Source organism: Candoia aspera, chromosome 1, assembly GCF_035149785.1.
Source record: "Candoia aspera isolate rCanAsp1 chromosome 1, rCanAsp1.hap2, whole genome shotgun sequence".
Classification (NCBI taxonomy): Eukaryota; Metazoa; Chordata; class Lepidosauria; order Squamata; family Boidae; genus Candoia; species Candoia aspera.
This window is the reverse complement of record NC_086153.1, coordinates 196744303-196756835: the sequence shown is the minus strand read 5'-3', so window position 1 is coordinate 196756835 and position 12533 is coordinate 196744303. Positions and strand designations below refer to the sequence as shown.

General features: G+C 39.7%; 1 protein-coding gene across 1 annotated transcript in view; it reads right to left on the bottom strand.

Annotated features, from left to right (window-relative positions):
* The window catches only part of GRB14 (growth factor receptor bound protein 14), a 64257-nt gene extending 55258 nt beyond the window's left edge, over window positions 1-8999 (bottom strand). Inside the window, 1 exon segment of the mRNA XM_063306551.1 lies at window positions 8847-8999. Within this exon segment, the coding sequence (XP_063162621.1) occupies window positions 8847-8999 (153 nt within the window).
* Window positions 9000-12533: the final 3534 nt, after the last annotated feature.

Sequence of the window (12533 nt, the reverse complement as noted above, 5' to 3'; positions counted from 1 at the left end):
TTGTGAGGCTCTTTTGTGCCTTGCAATGAGCACACACCTCATGAAGAGCCACCGGAGAGAGATAACTTGGAGGGCAATCAAAGGCATGCTGTTTATTGGAATCTACTCCTTCAGAAAGCCAATTAAAGACAAGTCCCAGATAGAACTAACCAATGGCAGGCTAATCAGGAGTTGCAGGTGGGACAAGGGAAAGCTTCATCTCTGCCTTTGGAAACACATTATGACACTTCTGTTTATTATATTCAAAGAAACAAGTTTAAACACAGGGAGATAGTTCAGTCAAAACCCTTTTCTTTCAGCAGTGCTTTCGTCCATCAAGCAAGGAACTGCATCTGACTTCTCTTTTCCTCCTCTCCCGAAAAGATAGATCTCTTTCCCTTGTTTGAAAGGAAAGACATCTATTTTAAATCTAATGTTATTACAAGCAGCAGCATTTAAGCAAGATGTAAAACCAAAACTTGCTTTTTAGTCAAGCCATGAAATATTCAAAATAAAGACTTCTATACACTGCAAAATTGTAACTAGAATGGTCCACTGAAGCCAATGCCACCTTCAAAACAAATGTCACATTACTTTCTGACTAGGTTACAAGAAGTAGCTGCAAAAAGACTCCGCCTTGTTCTTAGGGTCAACTGAGGATAATTTCTTGTCATGTGAAATAGCAGAAGGCTAAACTGCTTTTTTTAAAAGATTTTTTAATCCCACCTTTATTATTTTTATAAATATCTCATGGCGGTGAACATACCTAATTCTCCTTCCTCCTCCTCCTTTCCCCACAACCACCACCCTGAGAGAGAGGGACTGGCCCAAGGTCATCCAGCCGGCTTTCTTGCCTCTGGCGGGACTAGAACTCTCACTCTCCCAGTTTCTAGCCCAGCACCTTAACCACTAGACCAAACTGTTGACAGCTACTACACAGTTCATGTAAATATTTAAGTGTGAAGCATGTTTGTGTGTGTATACCCATACCCATAAACACACACACACTTATATATACTTACACATCTCTCTTCCCTGAATTTCTCAAAGCTCCTTCAGCACATAGGTCCCAGTAATCAATGCCAGAACTACCTTATTTTCTTGAAATAGCTGGATGACAGCCAGCTGAATGCAGTTCAAAGACCACGAATGATAGACAAAAGAGAACAATGTGAATCTGGGATACATTAGTTAGCAAAATTAAAGAATTAACTCCTAATCAGTTACCAAAAAAAATGGCAACAGGTCTAATAGTTTACTTCTTAATGCAGGAGCCTTAACATGCCAGAGCATGTCTGGCTAATGCGATTGCCGCTTATCCTTTCTCTGTGGCAAACCTTCAGGAAATCAAGGTTCTCAGCTTTTCAAGGGGACCAGACAAAAGCATTAAAGCACCGTCATACAATTCTCATTCAACAAAGACAATCCAAGAGATGATTTCCCATATGAAACTTTAACAAAGTCAGCAAACAAAAGGTTGCACAAATTCTTCCAAAAATGCAGAGGAAATTCAGTTTTCCTCAACTTTTTGCACTGTTGCCCAATATTTGCACACAGCCTCTGGTATCTTATAGCTCAGGGACCAAGACAAAACTGCATTTCCTTTCCTTTCCATTTATTATATAGTTCATATAACTAACGTATTTAATAATTTTTCCTTTCCATCACATTATAAATTGCTGTACAATAACAACTTTTGGAGGCTGAGGGGAGGAGCACTTGTAGTCCTGGAGTTTTAGTTGTTCATTTCTCATCCAGCTAATTGCTTATCTTTAATGAACATCCCTGAAGCTTTTGGACATTGGTTTAATAATGTTCAATAATGAACATCCCAGCTCCCTAAACTGAAACCAGAGCTCTGCCAACTTTGACTTTTTGATTTCAGTGACATCACAGCAGCTCAATCACTATCACCAGCTAGGGAAACATGCAGTATTTTTACCTTATGATTCATTATGCAGGTTCCTGTGGTCAGCCAGAAAGGCTGTTTTTTTCCCCACAAATCAACATGCTTTATGCTATAATATGATGCTTCTTTCATGGCAATGCAATATATATAGAATATGTAGCCTGTAGATAAAAAAATATAGGTAATTTGCTGATAAAAATAAATAAAAATATAGGAAGGCAACCTGGTATGATTACGACTTCCTCTCTCACAAGCTTCCCTGTTACTTTCACTTTGGACTAAAGATCTGTGTTTCTTAAAACAAATTTGCTCCCTTCACTGAACAAACAATCCATATGCCACAGTTGTGGTTGTGTGACAGAGCATCTGCAAAGCTCTTGACCGTGGTTATTATGGTGTAATTATTTCTTTAAGACCATTTTTTTCATACCCTTTCAATCTCTATCACTTTTGATCACAAAAGAGGTGGAATTCCCAAAAAGCTGAAGAGAAGTTGTTATGAGATCTAGCTGAGGTCACACCCTTGCTCCTTATCTAGTTACTTTTAAATTGAGGGCTTCTAAAGAAAGCTATAAAGCATAGAGCCAAATACAACCCAGCCATACCTGCCACCAAAGCTTGGCTTTTATTCCCACTCTCATAAAAGCCATAGTAACAACGCAATCAACTCAGCATTAAATACATAGCCATTTCTTTATTGCCTTTAGGTATCTGCAAGCGGTACACAGTACCATCTCTCCTCTACAGCATCTATAGCCCTCTTCTCCTACAATAGGAATTCAGTCTATTTGTGTTTCAAATCGTATTTACTGAGAAGTACATCCCACATTTTCCAAGAGGCTCAGGCAAGCCTTTTTCTTACATCATATCAGGCTGTGCTGTTAAAAAACAGGCCCAGGGTCAGGAGGCCCCTTTTGGGCAGGCACAGGATCCAGCAGGGTCTGACAGGAGTCAGGCAATTAACTAGGTAGAATTTGCAGCTGGCAGCTGAATGTAAGAGGCCCCGTTTTAATTTTCCATAATGCCCTTGAGGTAGCTTTGCTTTAGGGTCCATTGTGGAGGTAGCATTTTCATGTGTCCTAATGCTCCAGGCCAATGCTGCACCAAGGGCATTGTGGGAAACTAACCCATCCAATGTTCATCACAGTACTCCTACTTCCTGCTAACAGACTCCATCATTGCCAAAAAAACCCTCTCATTCAGTATACCTCCTAAGGGAATTTTGTTCTGGGTGTCTTCAAGTGTGGTGTTTGTCAGCCCCTCAAAATAGACCAGGTCAGGAAACAGGCAATGCATGAACCCCTGGAATTGTACTTTGTTGTTGTAGAGCAGTGTTTTTCAACCTTGGCAACTTTAAGATGTGTGGACTTCAACTCCCAGAATTCCCAGCTGCTGGCTAGGGAATTCTGGGAGTGGAAGTCCACGCATCTTAAAGTTGCCAAGGTTAAAAAACACTGTTAGGATATAATTACGGAATCTTGAAAATCTGACAGAGATTCTCTCTCTCCTGGGGCAATCTTGGTTCTTTTCCTCAACCCCTCTTGTGTATCTGAGCTAAAGTGATCTTCACATAACAGAAGTTGCATTCCTTCTTCAAGGCATCTCCATACTCCTCTATCCAAAAATATTTTCCTCAAATCATCCTTTACTTCCTTAAAGGAAGTCCCCTCACGTTCCTGTTTTCTCTAAGAAGTAAAATGACCATTTAAAGTGTTTGCAGCAAAAAAGACATTTCTCCCATTGGACTTGCAACCTCATAAAGAATCATATTTGACTCCAGATGGCAGGATTATTTTTTCTTTATTGGCCACAAAACAGAGCAGATGGTCGCAAAACAGAGTAGGAGTCTTTGGGCTTACTTTAAAAGGTTTCCCTAACCAGGATCATCTGGATCTGTGGGATCCATAATGCCCAACATTTCCAGTCAATGTGGCCACCTTCATTCTGTGGGTTGGAATCCCAACATCCCTAGAGAGCCTCACGCTGAAGACAGAGAGGTCTCACTCATTTTGCATTTGGCATAGCCTAGTACAGTGTTTCTTAAACATTTTTCTCTCAGGACCCCTCACTTTTAAAAATTATGGAGGACCCCAAAAGAGCTTGTAATTGTATGGGTTATATTTATCAATATTTGCCATATTAAAAGTTAAAATTGACACATTTGTAGCGACTACCACTTCTCATGATTGTTTGATGGGATCTTAATATTGTATTATTTTTGGGATCTTAATACTGTATTATTTTTCAACATAGGCTGGCAAATAATTTTGATTCCACAGATCCTTGAGAGGGCCTTGGGGGACCCCCAGAAGTCCCAGGACCACACTTTAAGAAACACTGGCCTAGTATAATCTTCACTCTCAAATTTATGGAATGAAATAAGAAAAAGGGAGCCATGAATAAAGGGATTACTGCTTTATTCAGTCCTCCAGCCCATAATTTTCTGAGACTGAGTAAAAAATAATTTTAAAAAATGAAAAAGACATGTCTTTACTGTGCTGACATTTTTAAAAATGCATTTATTTTTGCACTGAACTTCTAGGGTGAAGGAAGGAAAGCTGGTTTTCATTGATTTTGAAAGTGATTGGCCTTTGGCTTTTAGAAGTGTGGAAGACTAGTGGTTTTGGGTTACAAGTCAAAGAAATCTGCATATGTTTAAACATACATAGCTTTCAAATTCCAATTCAGTGGTAACAGAAACATATACCATGTATGTCCAACAACATTCTTGTTTGGTTTCTGTAGTATATATGAATAGCAAGGTTGCTTTACCAATATGGGTCATAAATTGGCAGAATGGAGCAGCAACAGTCTTTGGAAAACCCCAAGAGTGGCAGAAGCAGATTAAAATCTTGGAGGGGGTGCTGAAGGGACTTAGGCAAATCCCAAAGAAAACCCATCATGCTCAGAGAAATGGAAAACTGGTCAGAAAGAGAATGAAATGGAAGAGCCTGTAAAAAGGCAAAACCGATTGATGAGCCATGAAGAGCATAGAAAGAGATTTTCTAAGGTTGCAGGATGCAACTTGTCCTGGTTAATATTTTTGCTTAATTCACCAGTTGTTATTGGAATTGTGGTTTCACCTACTAAAAATGGACCAGACATATCCTAAACTGAATCAATTCAATCCAGTGTATATTATATGCATTTGACTTGTCTTTGTAGCATGACCTTTGAGTTCCTGTTGTGGGTGGGTTGGTTTGGCAGGTTTGTTGACTTGGGAATCATCTGTAGTGACCTCACTATTGAGGTGACCCCACCGTCACTCCCTCCTTTCTTGAAATAAATGGCCCTATTTTAATTTCTGAAGCTCTGGAAGGTATACTCACAATAATCTAATAGCAAAAACAGCTACTGACAAGGTGGTCTGGTAGAATCTTTCTATTAAAAAGATAACACATAAATATGTAAAGAATGACTATATATACTCAACCATATAGAAACAAGAATATAAATTATTTACTACATTTACTTAAATGAAAACAGGACTCTGTAGGAGCCTTCTGAGTACAAAAAACTTGAACAAGAACATCCCCTTTTCAGGCATTCTCTTTGTGACTACAACGTTAAGGAAGAAAGTAAAACCATACATACATTACAGACATTGTGTCTTCACCACCTCTGCCTCACATATATTTGGAATAATATATGAAAAATGCTGCCTGACTTATATGCATAGGTATTTCCTATCATGTAGAATCCTAAGTATCCATACAGGACATTAAATCACAGTGGAATTCCACATGCGTATAGTACATGCGAAGTAAACATGCATTCTCTTCCTTCAACACCCCCACCTAATGGTACAGCCAAAACACAACTGCCTGGTCCCCACAATGTATTAAGCCACAATTTGCTAAACTATGGCTTGTGATATAAACTACAGCTGAGTGGATTCATATGATACGTTTGTGATACAAACCATGGTTTCTCAACCAAATTGTGGGGTTCACATAACACATTAATCTTAGTGAAAAGTGTGAACCCGGCCACAATTTCTCCTTCCACATTGCAATGATTATAAAACCAAAGGAAAAAGAGTTTGATAAGTATAGATGTGAAACCTTAACCTTAACAAAGTAGGATATCACCATACTCTGAAAACTAAAATTCTATGGCAAGCAGTGGGATAATCTGGATGTTATTGGAAGCTCTTGTCCTAAACACACTTTCCAAAACTTAATATGAATTTGTATGATTCTTTAATTATTCCCAATTTCAGAATTAGGTATTTCCTACTTCTTTAACGCAGAGTAGATGAATTGTGTGCTTACCACAGCACAGGAAAAAAATAACTTGTACTTTGCATAATATTGCTTAAACCCAGTGATGGCATTTAAGCTTTTCTTTCTTCCAGTCTGCATATATTCAGTGATAGCAAGCCTCTTGCTGAAGTTCTAAGGCAACACAAAAAAAACAAAGATGCACTAACCTAGCCATTAACATAATAATTTTCAAGATTCCTCTATTACAGTTGTATTATTTTGAAACATGCAGATATGAAGTAACACGCAACAATCAGCATTACCTAGTTTACGTATGATACAGAGATTAAGACTACTGGATTGGGGTGTCTACGTGCAACTAAATCCTACTAATAACATATGGTAATGTTACTGTCTCTCTCTACTTGCAGGTAACAAGGTGACAGTAATGCTAAGCCTCAACTACATTCAAATTAAGCAAATCAAGGCTCAGCTAAATATCACTTTCCCATGACAAAGGACAATTTCTTGGCAATGTTATAGAAGTCCTTTTCCATTAATTTCAGGTTAAAAAAAGAAACAGTCTACCTCAAAATAAAATCTTCAGTAAAATGTCTGTTATATGGTTCCATTCCAATTCTCAATTAGTAAAAATTAGTGAAGTTTGCATACCAATGTTCCTACAAGAAACAGATTTATTTTGCCTAGTGCAGTCAAGTTATTTACAAACTGTGACTATCTAGAGTCAGATAAATACAGAAAAATGTAGCAAAAGAATAAAATGTCCCTGGGTTTTAAATACCCTTGAGTTTTGTTTTGCCCCTTCCAGTCATGTTCAAGGAAGCCAACAGACTTGATTTCCCTTGAACTATTTGTGTAGAGAAGTAATTTCTAGCTTATCTTTGACCAAAACAAGATTCATCACTCCAGTGTACATTTTCCTTCCATTTATTCACTTATTTATTTAAATTTCTTGCGGTCCCCAAATAACCGACATTCTACCACAAATATAATCCTTTCTTTTATTAACATGGTTTTTTATCTCAAACCCCATAACATCTTAATGTAAATATTATCCATCAAACAGTAATTTATATTTTTAAACTCCATGATAAAACTAAACAATTAGTGTTCATACATGAAACACAGCCATGGGAATCACTGCTAAACTAATACTTCTGTTCCTGAAGACCATGTAAGTCTAGGAGGATCTTAGGAGCAGGCTACTCTCTCCTATGTATCTCCAGTGATCCAAAGCTTCTAGTTTGTATGTCAGATTCTATGTATGTGGATGTGTGCAAGCTGGAGTCCCCTCCATGTGTCCTACACAGTTTAGTTAGGGAACTATTGTCTGAATAAGCAAAAGATATCACAATTCCCATGGCTGTATTTATGTATATGGTGCTAGGAATGCCAGAAGACAAGTGTAGCTTCCCAGCTGTCATTGCTCAACTCAAAGTTGCATAGACTATTTCTTTCCTAGTTTTGTGACTATACAAAGCAGAATCACAAACTTGCATCTGGATCCATGGTAGCCAGTTTATACAGAACACTCCACTAAGTCAATGCAGTCACTGGAGACCCATACATTGCATTTTTATAAGAGATGAACAAAGTCTTAGATACTTGGTTCTAGTATTCCAGGTAAACACACATAGGATTATGCTACAGATGCAATTATCTTACAAAGACTTTATCCTTAAATTTATCCTGAACATTATTTTCATATACATTAATGGACATCTTACATACATTAACATTTGGTATAATTTCCCATATCTAGCAATATCAACTTTTGTCCAGTCTTCTCATTCCTTGGGGTTGGGCACCTAACTGCTCACTCTCAGCTCCATCAATTATGAGCAAATAAAAAAGCACAAGTCCCTAAATTCAAATCTCAGGTAGATTTTACTCCTTACATCCCTCCCTGTAGGATAGGCCACTTATTCCTACTCTCTCTCATTTTTTAAACCATGTCCCAGCACTTAAGAGGATCTGAAACGTAGGAGATCCCAATCAGACCACTTACTCATTTAGCCCCATACTGCCAAAACTGACTGGCAACACACTCAACAGGAGTCTTTCCATCCCAAATTGGAAATGTCAGGGATTGAACCTGGTTTTGCATGCAGTGTGGGGCTTCACCACTAATCTACAGCTCCTTTTTCCTCTTTTATCCCATGGTTGTTACATTTAGTCAAGAACTGTTCATAAGAGGCTTTCAGAAAAAAATATTTTAAAAGTCCAGGTCCAGAATTAATATCTGCCGGTCACTCTTCTTCACCTGCAAATTGATATTGTTATGGTAGACTGATTTCAATTGCCCTTGCATCACATATGTAATTACATTTTCGATCATTTCAACATGCCTTGTATTCACATACTTTATTAATGGTTAGCACAAACACATGGGGTGGAACACAGCTGTATCTCTAGTTTTCCAGGTGTGAAAATCCCAGGCCTTGAGCATCTACTTTGAATACTTTGGTGAAGCAGGATGGACCTCTGCTTGGGTGTTCATGTTTATGATAAACAACATGTCTGGCTACAGAATTAACATTTCTAGATCACAAACATAAAGGATTCTGTCTTGAAATAGCTGACAATAAAAGGAATCAGGGAAAAATCCTGGATTTAATTGCAAGTAATATTGTTGAAAAGTTTTGAGATGTACACACTGAATCTGTTGGGAACTGCAAAGAAGAAATATATTTCTCTTCATAGTTTGGCTGTCAGAATTGGAAAATGCTTACTTGTTTTATCCTGGGATTTGCCTTAGGCAACAGGCTGGCTGACAAAACTGATGCAAATGGAGAAACACAAAGTTCAGGAAAAGGATTTGGTATGGATGGGATTTCTGGCATATTAAAGTCTGTCTTTTTTGTCCTGTATTGAAGAGAGATCATATGTTGTCCATATAAACATAATTATCTACATTCAGTTCAAAATTACAAGAAGTAGTTATGCATGCAAAAATACAACATGGAGAGATGCACAGACTTTATTAGGAAAACTTGAGGATAGATATTCTTAAACTAAACCAATCCAGCTGCTCCATTTCCCCAATTATCAAAGGGGGGGGGAGGAGTGTGCTGACAATTCAAGTTTTGCACTGGAATGATTTCTAGCAAAGTTCTTTGATTTTGTGGGAATTTTTGATCTTGTCTTGTAGCCATATTCCTCAACTTTTAAAAAAATTACATAGTAAATTGGATGAAAGCAATTGTCCTTACTTCCAGATAACTGACTTAAGATCATAACCATGCTGCTTGTTCTCATGAATTCTTACTTAGAAGTGAACCACACCATGGTTCACCTAAAGCCTTCAACTGCAATCCTTTCTAGGTTCACTTGAGTAAATCCCATTTAAATTCAGTGGGATTTAAAGCCATATGAGTGTGTATTAAATCCAAAGCCAATCCTAACATGAAAGATCAACAGTGTTGACACAATTCAAACTGTAGGATCAACTTACATATCAAAAAGTCATTTTCAGTAATCTAAACTGCATTGTTCTAGATTTCTTTGCATTAAAGATTTTAGAAAAATATAAATTATCTACGCATAGCAGCATTGGGTACCATCAATACTATAAATACTGACTTGATTCTACTTCATGGTCATTAATTAGCTTTACTTATATGTACAGTACAGTGTTTATGGATAATAAGGTATGTTTTGCACTATCCAAAGAAATTGCTTGAATGCCCTGAATAAGAAATTTTCTATAAAGGAAAATTTAGGCAGCAGAAATTTTCAAGCTGTTTTTCCATATTTGGGTATTAATTAATAATCCTAACATTTTGTACAAATATGCATTCTTTTGAGTATTTTTTAAAAAAGCTTTTACAATCCGTTAGCAGTACTTATAAGCCTCATTCTAATAAATCATAATAAAGTTATACATGGAACAGTGGCATTTAAGTTCACTCCAAACATTCTCATTTACAAAATCTGCCAATTATTTCTTGTACATAAAGTATTTTTGTTATAGTAAACAGAACCCCCTATTATGTAAAATTAATTTTTCTTCTAGAGACCATGGCACTAACATGTCCATATCCTACCTTCAATGTGTAAAATGGTTTTTTAAAAAATTATTTCTAGGTCCTTGAAACACCTATAATTAAAAAAAAATTCTCTCTTTTGTATAATCTTCTACCAACTGCACAGAAGCACTAAAGTCTTTTACAGTGTTACATTCCCATCATCTGCTTTAGCTTTTCCTAGCTGGCACCTTCCAGGTGTATCTGATTTCAGCTCCCAGCATTCACAGCCAAGTTGGGACAGGATGGTTTGGTTATAATGTGGCAATAATGGAGACAACCTGGGTATATTGGGGCCACCTAGAAAACCTCTGTTTGAAACAAACTGCCCTGATGGGTTTCCTTTCAGACTTGGATTCCTGCTGTAGGGGTGAAAGGGAGGAGGGGGGGGGCAGGGCATGTGTGAAGTTTTCTCTGCTGTTGAGAGCGAGAGATGCTTCTCCTCAGAACTGGTCTGCTTGATCAGGCGCATCAGGCTTTAAGCCTCTGCAAGCCCAGGGGGCAAAATGCTCGTTCAAGCCTCCTCCCGCTTCCTTTTCATTGCATCCCAAGTCAATGTAATTCTCTCTCCTTTCACTCAGGAAATCAGTTGCCAGAGTCTGTGGGCAAACCCAAAGTACTGAACTAACTCTTAGGATAGTTTTTGCTGCCTTGATTAAAAAGCAACAAAAAAAACCCACCTCTGATCATTTCCAATCCTGAGCTACCCGTTGGACGGTCCCCCTTCCACACGTTTGGCCCAGAACTAAGGCCTCTTTGAACTGGCCCGCCCCGGCAACCTCTAATACAGCAATATCGTCTTCAGGAAGCTTGGACCCTGCAGGGTTTCCCGTTCCCTCCACAATTCTGTTCGGAGGTACACTCTTTCTGAACATGGAGGATTCATTTGATTATCCGGCTCTCCTCCGGCATCCTTGGTAGTCCCCGGCCTTCTTCCTTCCCTCCTCTTCCTCCCCCCCCCCCCCCCGCCTTCCAACGGAAAGGCTTACCTGTCCTCTCGTGCGAGCTGGGCCGAGATCCCCGGAGCCGGAGGACTCACCCAGGCGATTTCTCCCACGCTGCTCCCTCCCTCGCTCCTCGCAGAGGAGAGTCTTCGACGCTCGGCTGCCACCCTTCCCGCCTGGCTCTGCAAACCGGGCAGAGAAGCAGCCATCCTCGTCCGCGCCGACTGCGGGGCTAAAGGCACATCCTCCGCAGCCGGCAGCGATCGTGGGGCCGCAAATCCACAGCCGGCCAGGCACACCTTCCCTTCGCCCGGCTTGCCCGGCCCCACGTGCGGCGTTTAGCGAGAAGGGGAGGAGCCGAAGGGAAAGCCGTCAAGGTAACTCCGGGCGGGCATTCCCCCGGAGGACGGGCGTTGCAAAGGGGGAGCCGGCCGAGGCGGATAAAAGAGGGCTCGGCCGGCTCTCTTGGCGGGGGCTGCCGGAGCAGTTTTCATACCACCCTCTCCCTCCGCTCAGTTCGCTAGCAGATGCTGATCGGTGAGAGGTGGCCTTCTCGGGGAAGCTGAGAGCCACTGCTCATTTCCCTGGGAGTAGCTCCCTGAACACGGCGGGGCTTGTTCCCGAGGAAGCCCGCTTCGGCTTTCCTCAGAGGTCTTGCCTTAGGCGCCCTCTTGAAGACCATAAGTCGTACGGAGGGGCGCCCACCGTCTTCTTGCCTTTACAGTACTTTGATCTTGTCGGTATTGTTTTAATGCTGCGTCTTAAGGGGGGGGCATGATCCTGTGTGCAGAGCGAGGTCGTGATTTACCCTGAGATGGGGAAACCCCGGTTCACCTCCTCAGTGGGGGTAAGGAGAAAATGACGGGGGGACCTTGTGCCTTCCTCTGAGCTCTTAGAAGAAAGGCAGAGCATAAGCATAAAAATATTTAAGAATATAAATAACTTGCATAAATTTTAAAAAACCTAATGCCACAGCAATGCATAATAAAGTTACTTTTAGTAGATGGAACTTTTAAATAATGCCCAGTTTTTGAAATCGGCAGAACTCATCAGGCAAGATGGAAAAAAAAAGGGGGGAGGGTTTTGTTTTTATTTTTTAAAGTTAAATCTCTTTTGGTCAAGTTTTTCACACAGCCTTGCAGTTTACTTGTGGCTATGTGGAAGTGGTTTCCCATTGCTTTCATAAAAGTTTTTTTAAAAAATAAAGCTTCTAGTATCTATAGCCCCTGGGATTTCCTGGTAATTTCCCATCTAAGTAGTAGCCAAGTCTGGTCCTACTGAGCTTCTTGAGATTAGCCACAGTTTGCTTTAAATTCCTCCCTCAATTTGTTGTAAAGTGCTATAGTATTAGATGACTTGTTATTTTTAAAACTGGTTCTCACCTTTTCTTGGTATTCAGTGACAATCAGTGAAAACATGCTTGTGCTACAGACTGGGTGGTTACTTCCTA